General features: G+C 40.3%; 1 protein-coding gene across 1 annotated transcript in view; it reads left to right on the top strand.

Moving 5' to 3' along the window:
* COL6A6 (collagen type VI alpha 6 chain) overlaps window positions 1-14,459 on the top strand; it is a 109,035-nt gene that overhangs the window by 72,499 nt on the left and 22,077 nt on the right. Inside the window, exons 24-31 of the mRNA XM_057739843.1 lie at window positions 545-607; window positions 1,363-1,413; window positions 3,007-3,042; window positions 3,756-3,818; window positions 7,856-7,918; window positions 8,949-8,984; window positions 9,101-9,137; window positions 11,360-11,371. Coding sequence (XP_057595826.1) covers window positions 545-607; window positions 1,363-1,413; window positions 3,007-3,042; window positions 3,756-3,818; window positions 7,856-7,918; window positions 8,949-8,984; window positions 9,101-9,137; window positions 11,360-11,371 — 361 coding nt within the window. The remainder of the gene's footprint in view (window positions 1-544; window positions 608-1,362; window positions 1,414-3,006; window positions 3,043-3,755; window positions 3,819-7,855; window positions 7,919-8,948; window positions 8,985-9,100; window positions 9,138-11,359; window positions 11,372-14,459) is intronic.

Raw genomic sequence — 14,459 nt, 5'->3', positions numbered from 1 at the left:
ACCTGTGCTAACTTTCCCAAGTAGCTGGACTTCCTCTCTGTAATACTGAGATTGATTTATAACCCACAGTAGACGTTCTACTAGTCAGAAGTCAGAAACTACTGCCAGGGATGTCATGCTACCTTGGTTATCTTGATCAAAACTAGATTAACAGTCCTGTTGTTTCTGCAGCAGCCAGATGATTTGCACAGATCATCATGGAAAACAGTTGTGTTAATTTTAAAAAACAGTACAGAGCCTCCTCTTTGACTCACGGTAAGACATTTCCAAGGGTGTGGCTCAGGGCACTGAGCTGCTGAGATGGCCGCTTGCACTAAACAACGCGTCAGACTTGCTGCGGCTCCATTTGTCAATGGAGGAGACTTCACCTGCCAGCAGTGGCAGTGTCTCTTGTAACCTTACAAACTCACAGCGCCAGCCACATACCTATGGTCACTGTGATACACGCGGACACAGTTGAAAATTCTTGTCTTAGTGCCGTCATGTCTAATTTCCTTTACAGAAACAACCTAATAAGGACACATTCCATTGTTCTGTTTGACAGGGAGAACCTGGCAACATGGGAGAAAAGGGAGCTGTTGGCCTTCAGGGTCCTCGAGGCTTGCTGGTTTGTGTTTTATCCCTACTTTTGATCTGGCTCTTGGAATCTTTTTAGTTCAATACATAGCACATGTGGTTCTCTGAAGAGCATGTTGAAGATAACATCCCAATCTCCCTGTAGAGCGTGGTAGAAATTGAGATTTCACCCTCATCTTGGCCAGCTTTTCCAAGGTGGCAACTTCCCAGGTACCAGGCATCCTAGCCGGGATGATCTTGAAGCCAAATGATAAAATGGACAAAACTAGTGTTCAACATCCCCTTCTGGTGTTCTTTCCTCCCATCCAAACCCGTTCGTGGGAAACCCAGCCCACCCTTCCCCCAGTGCTCCGGGCTTCTCAGTAAGGCATCTACAAGGATCCAACAGTAGCCAATGCCCAGATATTTAGGAGATCTTGCTTTTATCCAGAAAACTGAAAATGGTTTAGAGCCAACGTATTAAAATGCACGTTACCCAGGAGAGAGAAACTTCTACCTCCTTTTATTAAGATTATTGTGCACCTGGAATTTTAATTCATTTAATCCCCATCACATGATGAGCAGGTATGTCTATCGCTCGTATGTTGCAGATAAGACAAGAGAGATTAAGGGGCAGTGCATTGTCTGTGTCTGTTATTGCGTGTTCCCTTTAGTGCCTGCCCCAGAGGGAAACTCCTGCCGCCTGATTTCTCCTAATCAAACCAACAAACTGGCTGCCTAGTTCTGCGAATAAGCCTGCCTCTGCCAGCCGTCTGGGATGTTTGTAAATAATTGCTTTGTTTACAGGGTGATGATGGCACCCCAGGTGCTGGTAGCGTTGGAAGTAAAGGAGCAAAGGTAAGACACAGCGACTGAAAGCTGGTCATTTTCCATTTCCATTTCATTAAGAGAAAAAAGAAAACAGTGAATAAGGTCGTCTTGGACCTTTAAAGCTAGATGGTGGTCATTTATTCGCTGACATCTTGTGGGGAATGTGGTAGGAAAAAAAAGACCAACTTCAACCTAAGGGGCAGGCAACAATTGAAACTTGAAATTAATTTTCTGTTCTTTGCAGAGATGCACGGCCAGGGCCGGACTGGTTCCAGCCTGAACAGTACATCTAATCTAGAGCATTGGGAGGCATTTCAAAATTTGTCCTCTAACTGTGTTTACTCTAACCATTTGTGAGACGTTTCAAAGTGCATTGGGCCAAGCAGTAACTTCAAAATTAAACCTCGTAACTTTATATCAGAATTAGAACTTTATATTGTCACTGAATATTTGTGTCTAGAAAATAGATAAATTTACCAAAAGCAGTGATTGCTATATACCAACAATAACCACTTAGAAATCATAGTAACATCCACAAAAACATAGTTAGGAGCATCCTTTCTACAAAAATGTATGGGATATAAAATTTCTGAGATTTAAAATTTCAATAAATGGAGGCATACCAGGTTCTTGTTGGAAAGTCTAAAACATTATAAAGGGTCAATGTAATTCCAAGTAAAATCCCAATGGGAATGATGCAAGATGCTGTCTGGAAAAATAAACAAACCCCCAAAAGCTAAAATTTCTTTAAAAAAAAAAAAAAACCCTAATGAATGAAGGATATCCAGTGAAATTTTCATTAGAATAGAGAATAATTGAAAACAACCTTAATTTTTGATAAAAATGGAACTATTAAGTAGCCTTGGAATATTAACCACTCTTTAAAATGCATGTAAATGTTATTTATACATAATTGTAGAGAACTTAAATGACAACGTCAAGTAAAAAACAGAATGTAAAACATTTATCCCAATTGTGCTAAAATGTATTTTTAAAAGATTAAAGAAAACATGACAAAATATTTATAGTAACCATTCTGGGAAGTGAGATTTGGGTGATTTTTCTTCTTTCTATCCTTTTATATTTTAAATATATTTAAGGAGTTATTACTTTTAATGATCAGAAAATAAACTTTATTTTAAATAAAATATGTTTTTCCTCAAATGAGAATTATCATACCTCTTCAACTATAGCCTGTGGCCAAAGTAAACAGAGGACCAGAAAACAAATGATCAAATTTAGATGGCAGGCTTCCCTAATTTCTTCCCCAAAATTGAAATCCATTTCAAGAAGACTCTTTCAGAAACACATGGCCAGAGCACCAGCTATCCTGTTGAATATCTACATTTGAAGGAGAGGTGATGTGTAATTCCTCAGATGTGTGCATTTACCCATATATCTTAGGTTGTCATGATATTTTGGTGAGACCAGTAAATAGTTTAATTTAGAAATTGGAGTTAGTTTCTCAAATCATGCCGTACAGTTTCATTTTCAATTGTTTTGGCCTCTCCTTGGTTCAGAGGCATTTAAACTAAATAAGGCAGCAGGCAAAATTAAAGTTAATATACACCTACCCCAGTGATATGTGCATGTATTAATTTTCTCTACTGTCGATTATAGGGGCAAGAAGGATTCCCTGGAGAAATTGGACCTAAGGTACCATGTACTTCATACTGACTAGAGATCAGTCAGAGCTATTCCTGGGCTTATGAAATGTATTACAGGACAATAGAAGGATAGTTAATTATAAATGAATAAAAAGAAAACGTTATGGGGAACGGAGAGAAGAAAGAAGCAGGCTTTTAAAAATAATACCTCATTTCTAGTTTTTAATTCATAAGTGAAGGAAGGAATTATCCTTATTTTTCTCCTCACATGCACCCCTTCCCCTCTACCATAGGCATTTTCCTCTTTGCGCAAGGGGAAGTACAATGTAAGGAAAACCAAACTTACTTGATCTCACTTGCCTCAATTCTCCCAATGTGTTTATAAATCACCTTCAGATAATAAGCTGGCAATGCTGTCCTCTACCTTAAGGCTTTCACTTCTGCTGGAAACACTGACTGAGCTCAGTAAATGCCAGGTCCTGTGATAGGATCAGGGAACAAAATGAAAAACACAGTTCATATCTCCAAGGAGGCTGTGTTCTGGCTGGAGAGACAGAGAAATAAAACAGCGAAGCTCCAGTGTCCTATATTGAGAATTGAAAAATGAGGGGTTACTGGGGGGGAAGACACTTCAAAGAAGACTATTAAAGATAAAAATATTTGTGAAAACTGTCTTCATGTTGGAACCAGTATAAAAAGACATTGAGGTATATCTCTTTGCTTTTACTAACCATTTTATTTTATTTTTCTGAACTTCTTTAGGGTGAGGTTGGAGTCCCTGGTGGTCCAGGAGAGACTGGACGCAAGGGTGCTAGAGGCAAGACAGTAAGTTTCTTAGGCTGCAAAGCTTTACAACCTCAGCTACTTTGGGAAATCCTTTTTTATGCTTTTACAGCATTTGAGTTGCCACTTGATCCCAAAGACTTGTAAAATGTGTGGTTTTTGTTAAGGTAAACTTGGGGAAGGGAAATGGATATTTTACTTATCCTTCACTGCCAGCAATAAGGCAATGAAATATTGGCTCTTATTAACCAAGTTCACCTGATCTGGCTGACAAGGTACCATGCTTAACACTGGAAATAAGTCGTATGTGTTGTTTCTTAAGGAATCCTTGTGGTCCAAAACATTTTTTTGCACCACAAAATATGGCCAGCTTAATCCTCTCCCCCCCTCCCCCCCCCCCCCCGCCCCCGGCAGATCTCGTATAACTTAATACCCACTGACATCTTGTCTCCCTTTTTAGGGTCTCATTAAATTACTTTAACAAGGTGGTCCTCTCCTGATTTAGCTTAAGAAAGTATCTCTTGAGCTCTAGGAGTAGGTTTCCACTTATTACATAACTGAATGTGTCCTCATTATTCTCTGGAGGGCCTTAGACATTGCCTAATGTTTTGGACCACTCAGAATAAACACCCGTCTCTGGTACCCTCAGAAGCATCAGCATCCCCAGTTTGCCTTGGGCTCTTGTGTGCTAAGAATGGATTTCACCCTTTCTGACTTTTTATATATCATAAGCTGCAAAAATGAGATGGTTGCTTCATAAAAGACGCAATCTTATGACAACTCTCTCCTGAGACATTCTTCATCTCTTTTCTTCAGAACAGCACTGATTAGGTAAACTGATTTTGATACCATGTTAGTTGCAGGACAAGAAAAACACAAGTCTGAGAAAAACTGATACTTGAGGTGGTTTTTCAGTTTTGCCATCATAGTTAGTTTTACTCTGATCTGTTTTTTCCTACAAAGTATAACAAAAACTTTATGTGAAGAGATTATTGATGTGGGTTTTAGGGGTACAAAATAAAGACAGTTCTTTCCCTCCATCCTGCTTTTCCCAAGAGGACTGCTTCCTGACTATAATTCTTTTCTTTATACATGTTTTTGGATGACTATCCTTTACCATTTTTGCTCTCAAAAAAAAAAAAGAAGACGACGGATAAAAGAAACATAATTGGAAAAGACTTTCAAATTAATCCAGATCTCTGGATCTTTTCCCTGTGCTTGTTAACGAGGTGGTTTACCCTTGAACATGGGAGGCAGTTTCTTGGGCTCCCTTGCTGCTCGATGGCACATTAATCATTTAAAAAAAAAAACAATAAAGTAATGGGGAATAAATATACCATCTTTTTCTCTTGGCCTTTGGTTACTTGAATTTTTTCCCACATTGGACAATTTACCACTGTTTTTAACTTGCTTATTTCACCTACCATGCTGCTTTTTCTGTGCATATTTTTGAATTTGAAGTTTAGACGCTGAAAACCTCCAAGTTTTCCCTCTGAAAGATCGGCAGTTCCCGTTGGAAGGTTTTGGTGACAAAGCTTTGTGTCTCTTTAGTTCTCTTGGAATGATTACATTCCTAGTTTAAATTTTCTAAATCTTCACCTTTTTCCCCCAACTGAAGCATTTTTTTTAATTTGCCATGATTTTTAACCTTTGTTTTGAGTATACAGGCATGTTTGTATGTATGTATACTTTTTATCAACTTTCCACAGGCACATACTTCAAGGCAGGGTTACTCAGCCACAGCACTACTGACATTACTGACATTTGGGGCTGGATAATCGTTGTGGGGGCTGCTCCGTGCATTGTAGGATGTTTAGCAGCATCTCCAGCCTCTACCCACTGGAGTCAGCATCACCACCCTCCCTCCCCCCCATTATGACAGCCAAAATGTCTCCAGAAATTATCAAAGGTCCCCACAAGAGTCGGGGTTGAGGAACATAAAATTCACCCCAGTTAAGGACCACTGCTTTAGAGAGTCAACTAATTTCACAAGGTTTATTATGAAAACCTGGCAATTTTAGCTCCTATTTCTCTAAAAGTTGTCTTTTTGCTCTACTTTCTAGGAGATTTCTTTGACTTTATCTTACAAGACTTCTCTCATAGTTTAATTTTCAAGCAGTCATTTTTTTTTTGCTGTTCGAATATTCCTTTTTTATACTATCCTGTTCTTGTTTCATGGTTGAAACACATCTTATCTCTCTGAGGATATAAATTAGTATTTTTGACGTCTTCTTTGCCCAACATAGTCTGTTCCCTGAAGTATAGGGTTTTTCTGTGCTTTTTTTTTCTCTTCTGGTCTTTATTTCTCACGTGTCTGGGGAATGGGCTAACACTTGGACAAAAATTCTGATTGGAAACCCTGAGGAAATGTGTGGCGCTCGCCAACTACAAGTTTTGCTGAAGAGTGACCCAGCTGAATGATCACTTAGCAAACGTCTGATATCAACATCTTTGGGTCTTTCTTCTCTACCTAGCCAGATTCCCCTAAGAAGATTCTTTCAGTCTCCTGCCTGAGGGTGAAGGTCTGGTTACCAGCTTTCTGAGAGCCCTAGCTCTCCACACCTTCATTTGAACACCCTATTTTTTGGACAGTACAACTGGCCCTCAGCTCTGCCTGGGGTTTCCTAGTGCAGACACCTCGGTTTTCCCTCTGTCATTGAGGAGGAAGAAGGGACATTCACCCAATGGTAGAGAACGGGTAGGAGGCTTGGGGATTCCTAAAATGATCCTCAACCAATCTGCCTTGTTCAGCCTCTCTCCTTCACCTCCACTTCTAGAGGTACCTTCTGAGAATGTGTTATAAAACACACGGGCTCTTGGCTTTCCCAGCTGTTGGCCTAGGATTCAGCTTTTTCAGCTCTGAGTCATTTAATACCAGTGCTTCTACATTCCAGCCTCCAAAGTTGGACAACTATTGTCTCCTTTCTCATTCTCCCCATGCCCGTCATTCTTTTGCCTTTAAAAACAATCTGCTTACTATTATTTTAGTAGGACACTGGAAGGAGCAAAGATTAACACCTATGTTCAATCTGCCTTTTTTGCCCCTGGAGGTTAATCTATATCTTCTAAATAAAATATGATCAGTAAGGTTGTTGTTTTGTTTTCTCAACTCAGCATGCTGTAAATATCATTGTAAGACCCAAAGGACATCAATAATTATTTGCTGTTCCATAGGCAATGCTTTTACAAATTAAGTTGATTTTAGACAACTTTGTTTTTTATTCCTATAAAAAAACATAACATTGTGAATGAACGAAGGGATAGTGTCCTAATTTTTAAACTAAATTCTAGCTTTCTTTGTGATGAATTGTATTGTTGAATGCACATGCATAAAGTAAGTAGTCAAGAACTGTTGTTTTTATTTATTGCTGTTAGTACCCATTTTACTACAAATATTTCCAGCTAACTACTAAATGTTTCCTTGTTGTGGTTATTTCAAAGGTTTTTATATTTAAATTTTTACTTTTCTGGGGTTTTGTTCATGTGTTTGTTTTTCAGTTTAGTCACCTACTAAATTTAAATAAATTGAGATAATTTATTTAGATAAAAAAATTCTCCCTTGACCCAGCAATTCTAGTTCTAGCAATCTTCCCTAAGGACATAATCAGAACTGCACATATGACTTTATAGTGGCATACTTATTACAACAGCAAGCTTAAATGCCAACAATAAGGGACTGATTAAATAAATCATGGTATATCCATGTAACAGAGTACTATGCAAGCCATGAAAGGTGATTTTTTTGTGAAAGAATATTTAGTAACATGAAAATGCCCAGAGATATATATTTCGTTTAAAAGGCAACAGGAAAAATTATAAAAATATATTAAAATATATATAGATTAATACCAAAAGGATAAACACATAAAAGATTAGAAGAAAAGACACCAAAATGTCAACAAGGATTATCTGGGGGAGAAAAGGTTACTGAGGATGTTCTTTCTTCCTTCTGTGTGCTTTTTGGAAACCTCTCAATTTTCTAAAATGAAAGTGTATTGCTTTTGAAATGTAAAACACCCACACCCACAAACACACAAACAGACGTGTATAATTTTAAAGTAAATAAATTCTGCTTTGAGGTGTCTGCTGGGCTTCCGGGAGAGCCGGGATCCCCTGGGGAGCTGGGACCTCCTGGACGCAAGGTAAATTGAAAACCCATCGATCAGCTGCTTTTCCAAATACAAAGTCGGTGCCCGAAGTCATCCAAATGTGTGTGCTTTCTGTGTTTGCAGCTTGGCAACAGTTTTCACTGTTTTTCCACCTTTCATGTGCTCGGAGAGAGGAGGAAAACAAAATGCCGATGAAATACCACATTCCATTTCTCGGGCGGTAGGGGCAATTGAGGGAGGAAATGAAAAGAGATTTCTCATCTCGTCTAGAATGAGATTTCCCACTGACGAGTGAATTGTGTTTATCTGGCCAGTCTTTGCCCTTTTCTCACAGCCAGTAAGTGATCAGTAAATGAAAGAAAGCAAGAGGAAATTAATACATAAGTTACCAATGCTGTATTCACGTGAAACTTATTTTCTTCCGGAGTTTGGGTGGGGCACTATCACATTTTCCCTGTCTCTGTTTGAGAGCAGCCAGACTCTTCCTGTTCCAAAGATGAGACTGAACACATGAAACTCAAACCAATGCCACTTTGTTCTTTCTTTCCCCAACCCAGATAGATAGATAGATAGATAGATAGATAGATAGATAGATAGATAGATAGATAGATAGATATTCATTTTGGGAAGACAATGGGGATTACCTTTCCAGAAGTTCAGTTTGAGTCTGGTCCTTTTGTCATCCAACAACCAATGACGGGAATTTATTTAGGTTCTGCTCAGAGGCTGCCCAGTGGCCAAGGCAAAGCATTGGGGAACTCGGTACCTCTGCCTTAAGGAGGACGTTGTCAGCTCCATCCGTAGCTTCTGAGCAACCCTTATCGTCCAGACATGCAGCTGGAGGAAAGTGGCCTCTTGACACTTGCGGCTTGCAGTTTCTTCCCCTTAGAATGTTATTGGTAATTAGGTGATGAGTATCCTACATGAGTTCTTTTCTCCCTCTAACTTAGAATAAAAACATTAAGAAGTTATTTTTTTCTTAGAGTAATGTTGATGCACATTCTGGCTCCAGATGTGTGTGTGTGTCCAAAGCCCTGAAACCACATTCTTTTTGTTTCCCTAGGGTGTGAAAGGGGCCAAAGGATTGGCTTCGTTCTCCGTACGTATCTGCTGACTCCAACAGAGCCTGAGCGCCCTGTGACATTTGTTTATTTCTCAACTGCTGGACCTGGCACTCTGTTGGTTAATTCTTTCCGCTTTATTTTTAAACCGCAGACATGTGAGCTCATCCAGTACGTGCAGGACCACAGCCGTAAGTACCCCACTTAGAATGATCACCCAGGGTGTCGGCATTCATAGAAGAAAAGCAGCAAATTCTGCACTCAAAATTGAGACAATTTACCAGCCAATTTCTTAAAAATGAGAGATGTCACTGTGTATATTTTGAGGCAGCATAAACTGGTGGCTATTAACTCCCTCTCCGGCTGCCAGCATGTCTATTGAAATGTGTTCCAAGCATGAAGGATATATCTGGTGGTTTTGATCAGGTGAAAATGGAGACACAAGGTCAGAACTCCCCTGATGGTGAAATCAATCAGTGGGGAGTCACATTAAACTTTTTAAAATGATTAACCCCTGACAATAACTAAGGATTGAATTCAGCTGGTGTGAAAGAGCCAGCCATGCCAAGGGGGTGTCCTAGCGGGTGGGAGCCCTGACTTCTGTTTATCATTTGTTACTCCTTCCCTGAGAAGGTGTGCCTGACTGCCTTGAGTTAGACTCATTTGCTTATAAAATTACTCATTCCGCCTGTATCTTCTTTACTTTCAAAATTTTAAAAGCAAAAAGGCGTTTTGATTTGGCAAATGCTCTTTTGAATTTGCTTTGAGACCCTTATAGCAGCCTCTTCTATCAAACTACATGTTCGCAGCATCACAAGAATTCCATGGACAAGATGAGGACTCAGCTGGTTAATGCGTAACCTACAAATATTACCTATAAACACGTAACAACTTAAACACTAGGACTGAAAAAAGAATGTCACAGTTCCCTTCAGGCATTTATTTGAAGGGAGAAAATAGACAAATTAGAGCCCATTTCCATAGAGGGCATTGGTCTCAAAGACAGACTTTTCAAAGCTTTGAATGCAGTGCTGATCTTAACTCTGCCTTTCCGTAGCAGAATGGAACCATCCGTATGTGGGAATCAAAATCTATTCATTGGGTCATGAAGGTCAGTGGCTTTGGGGCTGGATTAGCAGAGAGGGCTTTCTGGCCTGGGAGCCACGTGAACTACATTGACTCAAGGGTAGATCCAAGTACGATGAGTCCTGATCTTTTAAAATTTGAGGGGTTCGATACAGCACTGTAAATCCAAAAGTAGGTACAAAACTATCTCAGAAATGTCCTTTAGAACAAGAAAGGAAATCACAACCAATGACTTCTACCTGTTATAAAAGCACATGATCATGTGAACATATAGCTAGACCCTTTTCAAGGCCTTGCAAGGGGCCCCACGGGTGAGAGGTAGAGAGCAGTGCTGTCCAGAACTTTCTGCAATGATGGAAGTGTCCACATCACTGTCCAATATGTAGCCACGAGCCACGTGGGACTTTGAGTCTTGATAGATGGTTAATGTAACTGAGAAGCTGAATTTATTTCATTTAATTTTTTTTTTAATATTTATTTTTCACAGATGCTTCAGGTCTTAGTTGCGGCACGCAGCATCTTTCTTTGCGGCATGTGGGCTCTTCATTGAGTGCGCAGGGTTCTCTCTAGCTGCGGCGCAAGGGTGCCAGAGCGCACGGGCTCGGTAGTTGCAACACACGGGCTCTCTAGTTGTGGCATGTAAGCTTAGTTGCTCCACGGCATGTGGTATCCTCGTTCCCTGACCAGGGATTGAACCAGTGTCCCCTGCATTACAAGATGGATTCTTGACCACTGGACCACCAGAGAAGTCTCTCATTTAATTTTAATTGATTCAAATGTAAATAGTCACATGAAGCTAGTGGCTTTCATATTGGACAGTGTGGTCCTAAAGCTTAAGCTTCATTTATTTAAGAGAAAAATCCATCTCTGATGTTTATATATATACATATATACACATATACACACACACATATATAAAAATATGCACATATGTGCACATATATATAATTGATAGCTATAGATATCTACATGAGGAAAATCTAGAGTAAAGAGCAGTTAGGACCTTTTAACCTTCCAAATTTGGTGTACCTTTCTGCAACATAATGTTCTCTCCCAGGCGGGTATCCTTTCCCTCTGACAACCTGGCCGTGAAGCGTTGATGTATGGCCCTCTCATTTTCCCACCCATTCCCTGCGGAAGGACCTGTGCTTTTACCAAGATGCTGGATCTGTCTGCATTTCTCCAAACCCTATTTGTTGCCTTGATTTTTGAGTTATCTACAAAAAGCTCACAAGGCAGAGCCTCGGCTGCCGTGATTTCTGACACAATACAGAACACTGTTCTCCTACCAAATAGTAACCCAACCTCCTTTGTTCTTCTTCCCCAGCTGGCAGACACGGTGAGTAATCTTTATTTACAGCATATTATAATCAAGCTCCAAAATGTCGTACATCTGGAAAGATGAGTTAGAACAATCTGTTGCCTGCCAAATTATATAAATTTTATCTGGACTCTCTTTGCTGCCTCATACTGGTAGCACAGCCCTGCCTGCCATAAATCACTCAAGTTTAGGCTGAGTCTCACAGCTCTTTGTCAACCAAGTGGTTCGATTTTCAATTATTTATATTTTAATGACTAACATTGCCATTTACCTTACTAATAGCTTTTTTGTAATAATCTTTCTCCCTCCCTCTATTGTCTCTATTTGTCATACTGTCTCTGTAGTCTAGTGGTTAGGGATTAAGATGCAAAGGGCAAAAATGTGTGGAATAAAGGTAGGGGTGATCAGATAGCAAGTAAGTTGCATGAGCAGCTCAGATAGTGCTAAAATCTACAGAGCTCATGGCTGATGTTAATTATCAAGCTGGCTTAGTATCCTTCTGGGCCAGCTTTCAGGAGTATTACAAATGCTTATTACATGATATTTCTGTATAAGCCTATCATCACCGTTTTACACCTCTATACCCTTATAGCTTTTGTATAAACACATCACTCCATGCCCTCTGATTGCTTGCTCATTCATTCAACAAATGCTTATTGGAAGCCTATTATGAGCCAGTCTCTGTCCCAGACACTGGGGACACAGGGCTGAATAAGAGGGATGTAATTCCTGTCTTCAAAAACTTCCATTCTAGTGGAGGACCCAGATAGCAAGTAAACAAATGAAAGAATCACAGAATCCTTTAGCTTCTGTGAAAGAGATAAAGACTGGAGTGCCCTGTCACAGAATGATGTTAGGGGAGGGGAGAAATGCCCTTTGATGGAGGGGTCCTCTTTGAGGCAATGACATTGACGTTTGAATGAAGAATAAAAAGAAGCCAGTTTTGCAACATCCAGGCAGGGAATCCTGCACGTGCGAAGGCCATGTTACAGGACAGACCCAGGCGTTTCCTAGCTATGGATGGAAGCCCAGTGTGACTGAGACACGGTGAGGAGGGGGACATGGCATGTGAAGAAAAATGGAAAAGGAAGTGGGGACCAGATCACACTGGGCTTTGTAGGTTACAATTAAGAGGCTAGATTTTATTCGGATTGGAATGGAAGGGTATTTAAAGAGCTTATGAAAAGTATTGACGGTATAAACGTAAACTGATGAGCAATTTTTTAAAGCTAACTTGGGCTGCTGTGGGACAGTGAATTGTAGGGGGGATAAGCATAAAAGCCAGAGGACTAGTGTTGGGGGGAGGGGCTGCGTGGAGCTACTCCACGGCTGCCCTTGCTGGGGAGCAGTCACGTGGCAGGGGTGGGTCAGCCTCCCTCCTTGTCACCTGCTCTGCACCAAGCAGCTACCGTCAGTGGGTTGGGTCTCCGTGGGGGGACCCACGCCTGGAGGGGGCCTCCTCGGTGCCTCCACAATCCAGCCCACCGTTGCTCAGAATCCTCGCAGTCCCGGCAGCAAGCTGAGTGAGCCCTTGGTGGTTTTTTTCCTGAAAACATGAATTTGTTATCTTCAGCCAGTGCTCATGCCTTTTTTTCCCTTTATCTCTAAATTACAGCTGAAGCTGCATTGTTATTTCTGCTGTTGTTCGCATATCAAATAGCAGGCCAAACAACAAGCTAGCAGAACCACCATCGTGTTTAGTCATAATTCTACTCAGTGTTTATTGTAGAATTGATGTGACTTTGATTTTTTTTTTTAATATCTGCTCAGCCCACTAAATTAGACTCAGAGGCTAATAAATTCTGTCCTGTCTCCATTGAGATGCACAGTTTGATTGGGGTTGAACATTTATGCTCACTGGTCCTTTTGCCTGTGAAGGTCATGGAGTCCAGGACCAGAAGGAGACAGGAATCTAGCACTAAGGTGATGAGGCCTAGCTCACCCAGTTGAGAGCGGGACCCCTCCTGGGCCAGCCTGGCCAGCCTGGCCAGCCCCAGCGGGTCTGAGTCCTAAGCTTGCCTGGGAAGAGCTGAGTTGCTGGCCTCTGACTGAGATGATTTCCCCTGCTCCCGCACAAGGCGAGCACATCAGCCAGACTTCCTCTTACTAATATGCATCTCAACAGCAGGCATCTCACTCATTATGAAAGTTCTGTTCTTCTTCCTGTACCTATTACAAAGAACTTCTTTGTTTGGTTCTGTTTCATTCAACATTTATGAGATCCCAGCTGTATGGCAGGGACTAAGAATCTGGTGGATCAAGAGAGAGATCATCCCTGTTTCCACACGTCATAAAGTAGTGGGAGAGGAAAGCATTAATCAGATATAATCTCTGACTGTGGTAACTGCAGGATACTGGGATTAGAATGAATGAAATTGGGATCAATGAATAAATCTTAACACTTACATTCGAGTTTAGCAGTCCTAATTCAAAGTTTCTCTAAGTAATAAGGCATATTTATTTTGGTTAAACTTGCATTTCTGTTAAATAAAAATTTATCACTTGAAGCTTTCCTCATTCTTTTGAGTAATATAGCTGTTCTCTCTCACAATGAGTAAGTCTGTAATAATAATAGTAATGGCAAACATGAATTGAGCACCTGCTGTGTACCAGGCAGTGTGGTCATAAGTGCTTTCCTTACCTGTGTTGATTCACTGAATCCCCAGCACAGACAGTGGGTGGGCTGCTGTGGGTGCTGTTAAGGCTGACATTTTACAAATGAGCAAACTGAGGCACAGAGAGGGTAATCCCCAATTTGTCTGAAATTATCAGCAGAGCTTTCACATCCATCCCTTTTTAACCCCTGTTAAATGTCCTCATTAAGTAAAAAATGTATGTTTTAGTTTATTTAACAAAGTTCCAGCAACAAATGTGATACCATTGATCCAGTCTCTGTAGGTAAAAGGGGATATCCATGGGCTCTTTATTATTTAGGAGTTTTAGTAATGAACCTACAAATTTCATTAAAACTCAAATTGAATTATAGACTTTTCTTGTACTTTATTTTTTTATTTATTTTTAATTGAAGTACAGTTGATTTACAATGTTATGTTAGTTTCTGGTGTACAACAAAGTGATGATATAGATATAGATAGATACACACATA

This window comes from Hippopotamus amphibius, chromosome 6 (genome assembly GCF_030028045.1).
Source record: "Hippopotamus amphibius kiboko isolate mHipAmp2 chromosome 6, mHipAmp2.hap2, whole genome shotgun sequence".
In the NCBI taxonomy this organism is placed as follows: domain Eukaryota; kingdom Metazoa; phylum Chordata; class Mammalia; order Artiodactyla; family Hippopotamidae; genus Hippopotamus; species Hippopotamus amphibius.
Note: the sequence above shows the minus strand (reverse complement) of the source record. Positions and strands in the feature narration are given on the sequence as shown.